Source organism: Trichomonas vaginalis, chromosome II (assembly GCF_026262505.1).
Source record: "Trichomonas vaginalis G3 chromosome II, whole genome shotgun sequence".
NCBI lineage: Eukaryota > Parabasalia > Trichomonadida > Trichomonadidae > Trichomonas > Trichomonas vaginalis.
In genome coordinates, this window is record NC_067204.1 from 17,136,346 (window position 1) to 17,150,597 (window position 14,252).

General features: G+C 36.9%; 4 protein-coding genes and 8 pseudogenes across 12 annotated transcripts, besides 2 other annotated features; 5 read left to right on the forward strand and 7 right to left on the reverse strand.

Moving 5' to 3' along the window:
- Window positions 1-14,252: part of a mobile genetic element that runs on past both edges of the window.
- Window positions 1-14,252: part of a mobile genetic element that runs on past both edges of the window.
- Window positions 1,484-1,901, forward strand: TVAGG3_0559700 (annotated as a pseudogene). The gene has a single exon. A coding segment is annotated over exon 1 (418 nt).
- On the reverse strand, window positions 3,619-4,532 carry TVAGG3_0559710 (annotated as a pseudogene). The gene has a single exon. A coding segment is annotated over exon 1 (914 nt).
- On the forward strand, window positions 5,132-5,332 carry TVAGG3_0559720 (uncharacterized protein; the record flags this gene model as incomplete). The annotated part of the gene is made up of 1 exon (XM_051238469.1): window positions 5,132-5,332. One exon carries the CDS (start codon window positions 5,132-5,134, stop codon window positions 5,330-5,332), a length of 201 nt encoding a protein of 66 aa, XP_051096293.1.
- Window positions 5,361-5,980, reverse strand: TVAGG3_0559730 (annotated as a pseudogene). Its single transcript has one exon. A coding segment is annotated over exon 1 (620 nt).
- TVAGG3_0559740 lies at window positions 6,785-7,079 on the forward strand (annotated as a pseudogene). The gene has a single exon. A coding segment is annotated over exon 1 (295 nt).
- TVAGG3_0559750 lies at window positions 7,714-8,414 on the forward strand (annotated as a pseudogene). The gene has a single exon. A coding segment is annotated over exon 1 (701 nt).
- Window positions 8,464-8,727, reverse strand: TVAGG3_0559760 (uncharacterized protein; the record flags this gene model as incomplete). The annotated part of the gene is made up of 1 exon (XM_051238470.1): window positions 8,464-8,727. One exon carries the CDS (start codon window positions 8,725-8,727, stop codon window positions 8,464-8,466), a length of 264 nt encoding a protein of 87 aa, XP_051096294.1.
- Window positions 8,874-9,041, reverse strand: TVAGG3_0559770 (DNA/RNA polymerases family; the record flags this gene model as incomplete). The annotated part of the gene is made up of 1 exon (XM_051238471.1): window positions 8,874-9,041. The coding sequence occupies one exon, from the start codon at window positions 9,039-9,041 to the stop codon at window positions 8,874-8,876; it is 168 nt and encodes a 55-aa protein (XP_051096295.1).
- Window positions 9,391-10,996, reverse strand: TVAGG3_0559780 (annotated as a pseudogene). Its single transcript has one exon. A coding segment is annotated over exon 1 (1,606 nt).
- TVAGG3_0559790 lies at window positions 11,042-11,624 on the reverse strand (annotated as a pseudogene). Its single transcript has one exon. A coding segment is annotated over exon 1 (583 nt).
- Window positions 11,644-11,799, reverse strand: TVAGG3_0559800 (uncharacterized protein; the record flags this gene model as incomplete). The annotated part of the gene is made up of 1 exon (XM_051238472.1): window positions 11,644-11,799. The coding sequence occupies one exon, from the start codon at window positions 11,797-11,799 to the stop codon at window positions 11,644-11,646; it is 156 nt and encodes a 51-aa protein (XP_051096296.1).
- On the forward strand, window positions 12,236-13,194 carry TVAGG3_0559810 (annotated as a pseudogene). Its single transcript has one exon. A coding segment is annotated over exon 1 (959 nt).

Below are 14,252 nucleotides of genomic sequence, written 5' to 3' on the forward strand. Positions count from 1 at the left end.
CTTAGTTGACGCAAACTTTGTTCCTGTAAAACTTTTATGTCCTATGTATTTGTCAATGACGGCAGAAAGTTTCGAATTGGAAGATGCAACTGGTGAAAGTATTGTACTACAAGAACAACTTCAACAACAAATAGCTCAAGAACAACAAATGCAACAAATGGAACAAATGCAACAACAAGTCAAGAATAAAAAAAATATTTTTTTTTATTTTTATAAAAATGTACAGAATAGACGTTTCAGATTTTTATGACTTCCAAGCGTTCAGAAATATGTGTCCATTTAGAGACTATAACAAAGCAGTCGAGAATTTGAAACGTTTAGTCATTTATGTTGACTCTGCCCCAGAATGTTATGTATGAAAGAATGGGATGTTGTCTTTAACAAACCAAGAGCAACCATAGTTTCAGAACAAGAATGTAGACAGAAACTTAAGAAAATAAAAGTCGTACAAGTTGGTATGAAGATGTTAGATGCTTGGGATATCTTATTGTCAAAGTTAGAAGATTTTTCAGTTCGTGGTATAAAGTTCTATACACCATCTCCAAACTTCTATTCTATCTTCACTGGATATAAATACGAACAAGTAGAATGGAAAAAAAATGTTATAGAAGCTTGGTTAGACCATGTCAAAGAAATTATATGCAATGGAAACGAAAGAGTTATGAGTATATCTTATGTTGGTTTGCAAACATCTTACAACATCCAAGTGCTAAAAATGAAACTGCTCTCATTATAATGGAAAACAAGGAACTGGTAAGAACACTTTCTTTACAGATATTTTGTGCAAACTGTTAGAGGCTATTCGAACCCTAATATGACAAACTTAGAAAACATCTGCGGTAAATTTAACTCTTCAATAGAGAATATGAAACTTATAGTATGTAACGAACTTCAAAGTATAGATACAACAAAAAGTTTTGAACTCAGATGCTTTGAAGAGTCTTATAACAGACAAAGTTGGAGTTGTTGAAAGAAATATAAAGACCAAAGAGTTTGTGAAAATGTTGCAAACTTCATTATGGTTTCAAACAATGTTCCGATGAAGTTAGAAAGTTCTGACAGAAGATATGTAGTTGTCAGAACGTCAGATTCTCATATGCAAGATACAGAATATTTTGACGACTTAGCAGAAACTTTGACACCTAACTTTTACAACCACTTGTTCTCATATTTCATGACATTAGATATTTCTAAGTTCAATCCAAGACAAATTCCACATACCGAAGAAAGACAAACGTTGTTAGAAGCAAACAAGAGTGGTATATGAACTGTTTATAGATGAGACTAACTTTGAGTGTTTAGATGAAAGGTCATTGTACGATTCATATAAACAATATTGTCAAGAGTATGGTTATATGGCAGCTTCTAAACGTACATTCTTGGCAAATGTCAAAATCTTTTAGATGTTCAGAACGGCGTATATACAAAGAAAAATTTTTCTGAGTAAATTTAAAAAAAAATATTTTTTTATCCGATAGAAAAGATGACGAAATATATTTCAGTCAACAAGTACATGACAGAAGTCAAAGAAGAACTAGACCCATTCTATATTTGAATGTTTACTTCTACCATTTTGAAAAGTCTACATTTGACAAAGTTTGGAACATCGAACCTGTTAAGTTTGCTATTGTGACTAAAAATGGTGCGAAATTTGAAGACTTAGACATAGAAGGTTTGTTAGCAGTCAAAGAAAATTTTGACAGAAGGTTCTCAAACCTTAAAGAAGGCAAAGCATACAAACTTGTTATACCTTATGAACCAAAGAAAGCAGACGACTATGAATATTATGAGTCTAAGATAGTTGAAGTTCAAGGTAAATTAGGTAAAAAGATTTTAGAGTCTAAGCCAGTGTTTGCCCTAAAGAGGAAGAGAACATTGACATTGACCCAGAAATGTTCTAAAAATAAAATTTTATTTTTACATGTCAAATTTCTTTTTCTCTGGAACTGGTTCAGGTTCTTTCTTCTCTTCTTCTACTTTCTTTTCTTTCTTTTCTCTCTTCTTCTTCTTTCTCTGGTGGAGTTATGTCAAATTTGGCGCAACCATATTTATGTAAAAGTTCTTTGTCCTTTAATAGCTCTTCTATTCTGTTTCTATTTCATCTTCAAGAACAGCGCATGTGTCTTCTTTGCATTCTAAGAACTTTTGTTGGACTTCATCTTTCCAATCGGCGTCATCTCTGTCAACAAGTCTGTCATTGACAAATTTAAAGACTGCTCTTCTGTAATGTTTTATGGTTCTTGTCATATTCCCAGAAACAGAACTTTAGAACAAATTCACCTTTCTTGTTTACACTATGTAAGATTTTATGGTCGACAGATGTTTTGCTGTCGAAAAGTTTGTCTCGAATATAGATAGCGAAATCGCTAGACATTTCTAAAAGATAAAAATTTTAATTTTTCTAAAAATATGTTAGAAAAAAAGTTTGCTGACATTGACAAGAAATTTGAGAATGTTTTAAATAAGAACAAGAGGAAGTTGGAAAATGCTCAGATAAAACCCATACATGACAAGTTCTTATTTGCTCAGAATGGTATAACAGGTCTAATTGCACCACCTGGGTCGGGTAAGACTTTCACTTATCTTAAAATGGCTGCACAACAACAAGAACTAGATGAGAAGAACCCATTCTATGAGTTAGTAGTCATTTGTAGTACTTCTGGTCAATTTGACCAAACCGTCAATTCGTTCAAAGATATTATAAAGAAGTCTAAGTTAGTATGTATAAAAGACTCTGAGTTGTTAGATTGGATAAAGAAGTACCAAAGAAGAGTTTTGAAGTACAATGCTATAAATGAGTATATAAATTCGAAGTTTAAAGACCCAAATGAGGAAATGCAGAGAATATTAGAGAAGAAACACTTCAGAAACAAACAGAAAGAGATAGAATACATTTCGAAGAAATTGCAATCGTACGATTGGAAGACTTACCCTCATAGATGTCTTCTTATCTTAGATGACTTTGCTTCTCATCCTTTGTTAAAGAACAGAGAACAAGACATGTGTCGAATTCTTAAGAAGCTCAGACACTTTAAATTTCAGTTGTCATTTGTGTACAGACAGCCAAGAGTTTAAGTAAGGATGTAAAGAGAATACTTACTGACATTGTACTTTTCCCTGGATTGTCCGAAGACGATTTCATGGAACTTATGAAAGAGTCCATGGCAGGTAAGTTTGACAGACATGAACTATGGGAGAAGTACAAAGTCATACAAGACCCTCATACTTCTTTCAGAATTCACATCTACGCGAACAAAGTTCAAATTGTAAAAAAGTCAATAAAAATAAATGGTTCATTTACTCTGCTTGTTTGAAGTTGTCAAAATACTCTGTTATTTTTTCACTGTTTTCATAGAGTTTTGGCTACCCCTGTAAAAGTCGGTCTAGAGAAATTTCATGAAATTTGGTCATTTTTTTCAGCAAAAAATATATTTTAGGGTAGAAGGTTAGATATAACCTCTTTTCTAACCTCTTTTCTACCCCATATGTCCTTACTGAAAAAGTACGTGTTCCATATGTCATTTTACTCAGAATTTACTCAGAATTCAATAAAAATATATTTTAGGGTAGAAGGTTAGATATAACCTCTTTTCTAACCTCTTTTCTACCCCAGTTATTTTATAAGCGTTTTACATGGTAAACATTGTGAATTCGTGAAATTCTAAACAGTTTTGTAGCTTCTATTTCTTCTGTCAGTACATCGAATGTTTTCACAATGCCGAAAGTTTCTTTATATTTCTTCTTGACGTCAGATAGAAGGAAATCGTCAGCTGTTGGATAGTTTTTGTTCAGAAATGTCAACATGTCCATTTTATCTTCTGCTGGTTTCTCTACTTCTTTCTTTAAGTCAGCATAGTCGTTTCGCATACGTTCTATCTCTTTGACGGAGTAGTTATATTTCCTCATTGCTGCTTTACATTTTGAACATTGTGGGTTCATTTTTGCGTTATATTCTGAAACCTTACCTGCTAGTATGACTAAGGCGTCAATTGCTCTCTTTAACTCAAAAGTTGCGGGTTTTATTTGTTCGTTCCATACCTTACCCCTACTATCTTTATCTCTTATTTCCCAAACACATTTTGCAACTAACGAAACAAAGTTGTCGTAGGTCTTAAACTCCCCAGATTTGTATATGTCAGAGATGTTCTTATATACCATATCGCAATCTTTGTCCATGACTTTGTGGTTGCAATGAAATCCAAGAAACTCATAGTTAACCTTTCGTATGAACTTCTTTATTTCTACTGAGTCAGTTGCTTTGACTTCTATTTCGTCGAATTCAGGAATAGTTAGTTTTTGTTGTTGGATTTCAGGCAATTTGGGTAAATGGTCAATAATGTCCTGCATTTCATAAAGATACTGTTCATTTGTTTCATCTTTCGCACTACAGTCTAAATTACTTGTTAAAAGTTCTTGCTTTATCTTCTGGATTTTTGTTTCGAAAGTATATGAAGAAGGAATGAAGCTTTTCATCTCTACTAACATTGAGTTGGGTTCATGACTAACGAGTTTGGTGCTGTTGTTGCTAACATGTTCTTACAATAAAAATAAAAAATATTTTTTTAAAAAAACCAACTTTATTTTTTATTTCGGGAAAACTCATGACAAATTCAAGAGGGTAGAAAAGAGGTTAGAAAAGAGGTTATATCTAACCTTCTACCCTAAAATATATTTTTGCCGAATTCATGAGTTTTGGTTGAAAGAATACGGTGGAGCCAAAAGTGGCTCGACCTCAAAACAAGCATTTTCTGTATAAAATTCATGAAAATTCATGAGGTTAGAAAAGAGGTTAGAAAAGAGGTTATATCTAACCTTCTACCCTAAAATATATTTTTGCCGAATTCAGCAACAAAATTCAAATTGTAAACGGTTTAATAGAAAAAGTGTTATTTTTTCATGTCCGAAGACTCGAAGGTGCAACACTTCCAAAATACCGACGAACTCAGAAGAGCAGCATGGCAGTATGTTCTTGACAACTTCTTTGAGTTCTCCAGGTACACCTTGGAAAATGCTGAAGAACTCCGACACAGAGAATTTGGAGAAATTGCACTCCAATACTACCTTGACAAACAAAGGGTAAACAAAGGGTAAAATAAGACTAAAAACTTAACGTTTAAAAGTGACATTTTTAATGAGCTCCGAGTCACCGAGAAAACTTGGTCAGATGTTAGCAGCTTACTTCCCTGAGGAGGATGGAAGCGTTACATACGTAAGGTTCAAAAACAACGAACCTGGAATTGCGTACCAAATTCGCAATTACATGACCATGGAAGAGTACGAAAGGTTTCTACAAGAGAAACCAGCTCTAAACAACTCAGAAAAGAAAGAGTAAAAAGTTTAACTCGTAATTGTTTATTTTTTTACTTGTATGGGCAAGCTGCAAGAATGAAGTCGACTATCTCAGTCTTTGTCTTGACCAGTTGGACTGCTCTTGCGAGTACGTCTGTTTTGCGGTCTCCAGCTGGTGTCTGACCTTCGTAATTGCGCATGTTCTTGAGAGCTCCAACTGTAAATGGCTGTAAGATGAAGAGTCTCTCAGACTGCTTGAGGTAGTCTTCACGGTCACGAACCGAATCTGTGGTACGAGTCGAATTGGTCGACCTTAGGGAAGGACTGAAAGCCTGTCATCTTCCATAGGGGCTGTGGCATACTCTTTGCGTAAACGGTTCAGACCTTCTTCGAACTCTTGGTCTCTCTTCGATTGGGATTGAGATTGGAATTGGGGTGGAGGGTTTGACATGAACATCCAAGGGTTAGGGAAGTAAGGCATGGGTTGAGGAGGGTAGTTTGGAAAGCCTTGTGGTGGGTAGTAACCTTGAGGTGGGTAGTAACCTTGAGGTGGAAATTGGTAGTAATTCGGAGGTCCTTGTTGGAACTGAGGTTGCTGTGGGTAGCCTTGTGGAGGTGGAACCTGTTGTGGTGCTGGAGCATGCTGTTCTTCTGGCTGTGGAACGGGTTCAGTAGGTGGGACGTCGGACATTCGTTTGTGTCTTAACCGTCTTTGTTCTGAAACAATATAATATTGTCTTGAAAAAGTACAACATTGTCTTGAATAAGTACAACATTGTCTTGAAAAAGTACAACATTGTCTTGAAAAAGTACAACATTGTCTTGAAAAAGTACAACATTGTTCTGAAAAAGTTCAACATTGTCTTGAAAAAGTACAACATTGTCTTGAAAAAGTACAACATTGTTCTGAAAAAGTTCAAGACTTGTTCTGAAAAAGTACAGCTGTACTCAAATTTGAGAGACATTGTTCTGAAAAAGTACAACATTGTTCTGAAAAAGTACAACATTGTCTTGAAAAAGTACAACATTGTCTTGAAAAAGTACAACATTGTCTTGAAAAAGTACAACATTGTCTTGAAAAAGTACAATATTGTACTGACTCAGTATGGAGCTTGACCCCTTAGACGAAGCAATTTATCTAATTGAGGTAAATGAAACCGTGAAGGAATATCTCAGCAAGTGCAAACCAAGCAAGTCCATTGGCTTCTGGTTGTCCAAGAATAGTGTCTTAAAGTTGGAAATTGAAACAGGTGTTGCAATTCAAGTTCCAGAAGGCACTGCATTCGATGATATTAAGGATGTGAAGAAAGAAGCCCTCTTGAAGTTCTTCATGAAACGTCCTTGGATACTACTTCCATATCGTGAGAGCCCAATTCCACGAATTACACAAATTCTCAGAGCACTACTTCACTACTCTGGACAGCCGTTCTTCATAACCTCAGAAGGCGACATCCAACCAATTCAGTAAACATCTCATTTTAACTTCACTTTTTTTATGTTTTTACTCACACTCGTACTCAACAGGTTTGTGTACAACTATTTCAACTGTGAACCTTGTATTGACCGGTCTTCCTGCAAATGCAAGTTCGGTCAATACACAATTTATGGTGGCAAGAAGACAGTGGGGAATGTTATTCTGACATCTGTTGTTGCGCTCGAGAGAGAATTGAAATTCCAGACCCACCTCCCCAAGAACTCCAACACCAACACTCAAGTTGCCGAAGACTCATGTGAAGAAGAAGCCTTCTGGTAAGTTTCTTATAGCCATCTATATGGCACGCTTTGAGTAAAAACATTTTTTTTTTTTTGAATGAAGCAAGTTAAATTCGTCCCACACCAATCTCAATGGACCGATGAAGAGTTTCAAGCTATGGTTGAAGGTGTTGAGAACGACATAGACGGCGAACTTGAAGGAGCTCAAACCAATTGCAACCAAAATTGCACAAGTCAAGGAACAGATAGCTCCACTTAAAGCTACCAAAGCTACTCTTGACCTCATGGATAGTTACCGTTTAGAAGTAAAGAGTGGAATAAGACAATTAAAATTAAAACTTCTAAACTACGAAGCTATACTCCAAAAGTTAGCAGAAATGAGAAGACTTTACCAGAGCTACTTACATGTAAGGGACTTACCTTCAAGCAGTCCGACCAAAGATGAATTTTCTGACATTGTCCCAATTTTGTCCGAAAGTCAGCTCAGATGTTTTGAACTGCTCCCAACATATCCAGAATATGAACGTTTGCCTGAACTCTTCCGCAATCTCAAAAAACGTTTTTTGGTTCTCATGTTCGAAACTTTTATCGGAAGAGACAACAAACGTTCAGAAGAAGAACAAGATATTATTTTAAACTTGTTGTATGACATAACGTCATAACAAGCTTTTTGAAGTAAAACCGTCATTCTCAAACCACTTCATTTTTTCGATGTCCGAACAAGCACCGAAGCCGAACACAATGGCAGATGTCCTTTCAATGTTGCCAGACAAGCGCCCAGTTCAAATTCAAATTTTGAATTTGAAAGCTCATCTGACAAACACCGTTAAGACTCTCCAAAGTAGTCTTATGGAAGAGATGACCAAGCTCAAAGCCGATGTCCTCATGAACCAAGCTTCCAATGAGAAATCCTGAATGATTTGACGGAAACCTTGCGCATTTACGAGAGAGAAACCGAGACCTTGCCAGACTCATCTACCGTTTCTTCGAAGAGATAGACGCCATCTGGAAGGTACTCGGAAAGGACAGAACTCCAACACCGTACTTCGTGAACACAGAATTGAAGAAGGAATTGTCGAGGAAGAAGAGAAACACGAAGAAGAGGAAGAGGAAGAAGAGGAAGAAGAGAAACACGAAGAAGAGGAAGTTTGGGCAACCCTTGTTGGATGACGGTTACGAAATTTCCCAACCCTACCCATACCAAATCCGCAACAAGGAGACAGGCAAGGTTCTTACCCCAGTCCTCAACAACTTGGGACACTTGAACCTTTACCCTTCGGAATCGCGGTTCAATTTCCATGGGCAAGCTTGTCGCAATTCAATGGGTTCCAAATCCAAACAAGAAGACGAAGGTCAGACACATTGACGGTGACAAGCTCAACAACCGTAAGGAGAACCTCGAGTGGTTCTAAGAGTAAAAAAATTTTATTTTAGGGGGAAACCCCGAGTAAATTTAGGTGTTTATTTAGTTAAGTAGCTTAAATTAAGGGTAATTTGGACAATTAGCTCCCGACCTCTGAATTGGACTCTTTCGTCATCCCAGTTGCGTAGGAGGTCGTCCCAGAGGAGTTGGTAGAATTGCCAATCCAAGGACGATTTGTCCTCCCAGGCATTGAGGATGTACTGCTCGTAGAGTTTCATGACCTCTGCCTTGCACCAGACACCCTCTCCCTTGGAACGTAAGGCTTCTTCGAAGTGCTCGAATGCGATTGGCTGCGGGACCATCTGAAATGACACTTTTTGTCCGTTTGGTCAATGTTCGTGTCTCGTGTCATAGTCGACGAAAATACAGACAAACAGGTTATATATGAGTTTGAGACCAAGAATGGTGTAACTCGACCTGTCCGATTCAAATTCGAATAAAAAATTTTTTACTTCATGCAATGTTTTATTTCTGTGCCGTCTTCAAGTATGCCCCAGTACTTACGCTTGGAGAGGACATGAACTTCGGTGAAAATTTTGTCCAATTTGAATTGACCCATCTTTTCACCGACCATTCCCATTTCAATGAGTTTGTTATAGCCTTCTTCGTTCGTCATGAGTGCGTCAATGTTCTCATAGTAAACCTTCACTTTGGATTTGACTTCGGAGAAGAATTTGTTGTAGTTGTCAAGGACTGCCTTTGCGAACTGAGGGTAAGACCAATGTTCGACAATAGGTTTTACTGTGGTTACTAAGCCACCTTGACCTTGAGTAAATTCGTATTTCAAAACAAAAGGAGAACCTTTCAACAAAGTTGTCGACCTTCTCATAATGTTTACTCTTCATCTTTTGAGGTTTCTTAATGGAATATCCCCATGTCGAATTCATAAGCAATTTGAGTGTCATTGCAAGTTTGGGGTTTGAAGCTTTCCTAATATCATACAGTTGTTGTATGACTTTTCCAACTGTATAGTTCCTTCCTGGGAACTCACCGTCTTCGTTTGGAATTCCAGTCGGGATATATTGGACGAACCTCATGTACGCAGCGTTAAGGTCGACATAGTATATCTTTTCATCTGAGTCGAACTTGTCGCAACCAATGGGTCCAGTTCGTGGAAATTCAAGTGAGTCTCTTATCTTCTGAGAAACTTCGCCTGCTATCTCATAAACATCGTCGAAGCAACCTGTTTCATATAAAACCTTCTGACCTAACTCAGATGCTCTCCAATACAATTTGACGTCAATTGGATGTCTCAATGGAAGTTTGTTTATAGCATCTTGAAGTTCTTGCAACCTCATTGGAAGTTCTTCTGGTTCAGGTTGGTATCCGAACAATCCAACTCCTTTTGGAACTGTGTACTTCTTTTGTGCTAGAACTTTGTCTGGAACAACTTTTGGTCTTGCTAACAATGAAAAGTTTGTTTCGTCTTTTGGTACAAAAGTTTCTGTCAGCTTGTCATCTGGAATTGGTTCCAACAAACCTTTCTCGAAAAGAATGTTTACAGCTCTGACAATGTTGCACTTGCCTTTTCCGAACAATGGGTTTGTAAGACTTTCGTTCAACATGAAGTGGTTGTGGACAATTACAATCTTCAACCATGGTAAGTCTTTGTCAACAACATAGTCGTCATGTGAAGAACCTTTAGCTGTAGGTATGTTGACTCGGATATTGACATTTGCCAACGGTGCAACTTTTGCCAATTGACCTCTAGAATGTACCTTGTCTTCACACATGACTCAAGATACTTCATCTTCTCATCTGTAACAAGACCAGAGTTCCTGAGACATGTAAGAATACAAGGTTCATTGACAATTGTTTCAATTGAATTGTAAATTCCATACCTTGTCAAGTCAATGTCAGACTTATTTATGAACGGGAAGTATCCAGCATGTTGTCTGACTGCTTGAGGGTTAGGTTGGTACCATTCAAATTTTACACTTGCAATTCCTTCAATTGCATTCAAAATGTCTGAGTCGGAGTCAACCATTTGTTCTCTCTTTGTAGTCTTGAAAGCGTCAAGAAGTTGCAGCTGTTGTGACATTGCCATGTGCATAGTGTGACCGTCCAAATCTGTTACGGTTAGTCTGAGATTGTATCCTTTCTTATTTCCGTCTTGAATGCAGCAAGTACTCCCATGAAGCCTTCTTTGTTCTTTCCTTCGTCAAAGTTTACTGTAAAGGTTCGACCAGATGTAATTTGACTTCTAACTTCACGATACTTTTCATATGCATATCTTGTTCTTTCCATGGGAGCATGTGTCTTCACCTTTTCCTTTTTTCCTCTCAAAGGATGCAATTGTTCGTCATGTTTCCAGTAGAATCTGGCAAAGCCGTCGTGTCCTTCAACTTGAGGTTCACTAACATCGAAAGGCATGTCCATAAGACGTTCTTCTTCTAACCTCTCTAGTCTGTTTGGATAATTTGCGCGTGCTGTTTCCAAGTCCATTTCATAGCGAAGACCAGACAATTTGTCATAGACTTTTATGGGTCTTCCCTTCCTATATTTAAACTTCTTTGAAACTTTCCAACCATATCTTTCTAACTCTGCTTTTATTCTAGCAGATTTTTCCATTCTATATGGGGGCATTTTTATAAAAATAAAAAAATATTTTTTTCTTTACTTTACATAACCGCCTGCTGCCATAAGTCTTTGACGCCAACCCATACCAGCTAATGAAGGTTGACTTGGTTTAGTTTGGAAACTAACTTTGGTTTTGGTTTATCTTCAGTTTTTGGCTCCCTTCTTCTATCGGTTTTTCGTCACTTTTCGGTTCCTCTGACTTTACCTCACTTGCAGGTATGGTTGTGTCGTCAACATCTTCATAAATATCATATGCCATTTGTTTTTGTTTTCCTTTCAACTTTTTGTGTTTGTTGTAAAGTTTAGAATATTTCGACTCTAAGTCAATGAGATGTTCTATAATGAACTGTTGGTCAGTGAAGTAAACTTTTCCATCTGTTGTCTCGAAAGCTCCTTCAGACTTCAATATTTTATTTGTGAGAGTCTGTTTCTTTTTTGAGATACTAGCCGTTCCATTTCTATGAAAAGTGACTTTGTAGTTAGGGTTTGTATTTCCAGACCTGGCACTTTCTATTATTGAATTTTTCTCTTCATCTGTAAGTTCTTTGACAGGTTTTGACAATGGTTCTGAACTTTTTGTTTGTGGTGTCAAATCTACCGTTTCAACTTCTTCGGTCATTTCATCTCAGTAAAAAATTTTAGTTTGGTTTGTTTTCAACTGGTTGTTTAGGTTTTTTAAGTCGGTCTAAAACTTCCTGAGGTATAGGAAGAACTTGACAAACACGTGGTTGTGTAACTGCTGGAAGTCGACAAATCCATCTTGAACCCATTTGTCTCAATGCTGTATTGTTCATTTCATCTCAGTAAAAAACTTTACATTCCCCACGTTTGAGGCGGTTGCGGTTGGTTATTGTTTACCCATGTTGTGCATGGTTATATCCTCTGTTAAAGAATCTTTCACCTTGGTCCATATAGTGTCCTGCTTGGTTATAGTAGTCATTTGCTTTGTTATAGTAGTTTCCTGCTTGTCTTCCTACATTGTCCATCCATCCTTGAACTTTTCCTCTTGTTTCAGGATTTGGAATAAGATTTGCTGCATCTCGTGCTACCTCCCAACCTTTCTGTACAGTTTGTATAATAGGTTGTGCTTTCTCTTTCAGTATACCTAATGTACTCAAAATCTTCCTTCCAATTCCAAATGCACCTCTGGCTATTGTTCCCACTGCGGGCAAAAATCTGGATGCAACTCCTGCTAATGCGCCAAATAAACCCATTTCTTATGGGTAAAAAATGACGAATCCAAACAAGGACCCCTATGTTTCTAAAGCGACAAAGAAAGCACTCATGATAAAAATCTTTAGTTCAACACCAAATGCTTGGTTTATGGATATCTTGGAAAACATTCCGAGGTATAGAGAAGATGGACCACCATACTGGCTAATATTTGTCGGTCAAAACACAAGATACTGTGAAGCCATACCATTACAGTCCAAAAATATTTTAGATGTGAAAACTGCTTTGACAATATTCGTTGACAAATACCATCCAACAAAACTGACATCTGACTGTGAAAGTTCTTTCAAATCAGACGATATTAAAAACTATCTGCGTTCAAAAAATGTAAACCAATATTTCATTGTCGACCAAAACCATTCTGCTCTTGGTGTCATTGACAGTTGTATAAAAATCTTAAGAGACTTAAACCAACCACAAGGTGGTGAGCAGATGAAATGTCATATGACGACAAGTATAGACACTTCTCCATGGCAAAGATGAGACAAGTTTTAAATATTTACAATAGCCGTAAACAAAAAGGTTTGGGAAACCACTCCCCTGAAGAAATGAAAAACAACCCTGACTTAGAGAAAGACTATATATTTAATAGTTTAGTCAAAAGAGACAAACAAGAAAGAATGCCAGGCTTCAAACTTAAGAAAGGTGACAAAGTAAAAATAGAAATACCTAAACGCGACCCATATGAAAATACTATTGACTATGACAACAATGGGAACTCGACAGGTACTCGCATTCGTGTTCGTAAAAATAGAAGAAAGTATACAAGAGAATATTATGAAGTTTTAGGCAAACATGGCAAAATGTACAGACTGCAAGCAGAAGATAAAACTACTATTGTCAGACCTCGTTTCAAACTTGTCAAAGTTCAAGGTGGTATACTTTCAAAGACAGTTCCTAACAAATATAAGACAACTCCTGACGAATATGCTAAAGAAGTTGAAAATGACGACTAAGCATTTCTATACCATGCGTAAACTGTCATGTAAGGTGGCATGTAGTCTTTACTTTGTCCCGTTGTTTGCGTATATCCTGAAACGCGATGTGTATGGCTTCCTCCTCCTCAGTGTTACTCCAGTAACAATTTATAGCAAACTTAACGTCCTCTTTAACATCATATCCTTTACCTTTTGTCATTCCTGACCAATCCCAAAATCTATGCTATGCCAACCTGCTTCAGATGTAGTTAAATTTGTAGTGACTGTGCGCAGGTAAATTTGCACCTGAAATCGTTTTACTTCCACCTGTTTCCTTTGAAGAGTTTGCACAATACAAAAACCTGTCGACTATTTGAGTCCAAGTTCCAAAACCAAGTACTACTTCTGGTCTGGTAGAGTTCATTGACGTATAAATAGAACCTATAGGATATACTGTTTGAAGTATTTCTGTCTTTAACGTTTGAAGCTCTGTTTTGTCAGCTTTTTTATCATATAAATCTTGAGCAGTGAATTTAACTTTGTTTTCATCCTCCATGACATAGACATTTCTACATCTAATGTATCTCATCGTTGTTATGTCTTCATCCGATGTTAAACCTTGTGGAAAGTTAGGAGGTTTCCAATTTAATACATCCCACCAGTTTCTTCAACCGTTCCTTCAATATTTTCTATACCAACAGTTGCGAAGAAATCGTGTGTATGTCCAACGTCACTTTTCCTGTTTAAGGTTTCTTGTAAGTTTGTAATATTTGCAATGGTATGTGTATGAGTCTTTTTAGAATATTCTTTGTCAGCTCTTGTCACTTTCACTTGACATTTTATTGTCAACATATGTTTTATCCGCTTTGTCATCTAACATTGCTGGTAGTTCATCTACGTCATAGATGTTATGTGTATGGTGTTTTTGTGGGTATGTTCTATCTGTCCATGCGAGAATATAGTCTCTTGTTGCATCTACATACTCTTTGTCAGCTTTGTTGTCAATATCTGCTTTCAAAAGAAGTTCATCTATAGGTTTCTTCGTTTAAAGTTCTTTTTGTTGGATTTATACAAACAGTATGGTTCTTACTGTCTTG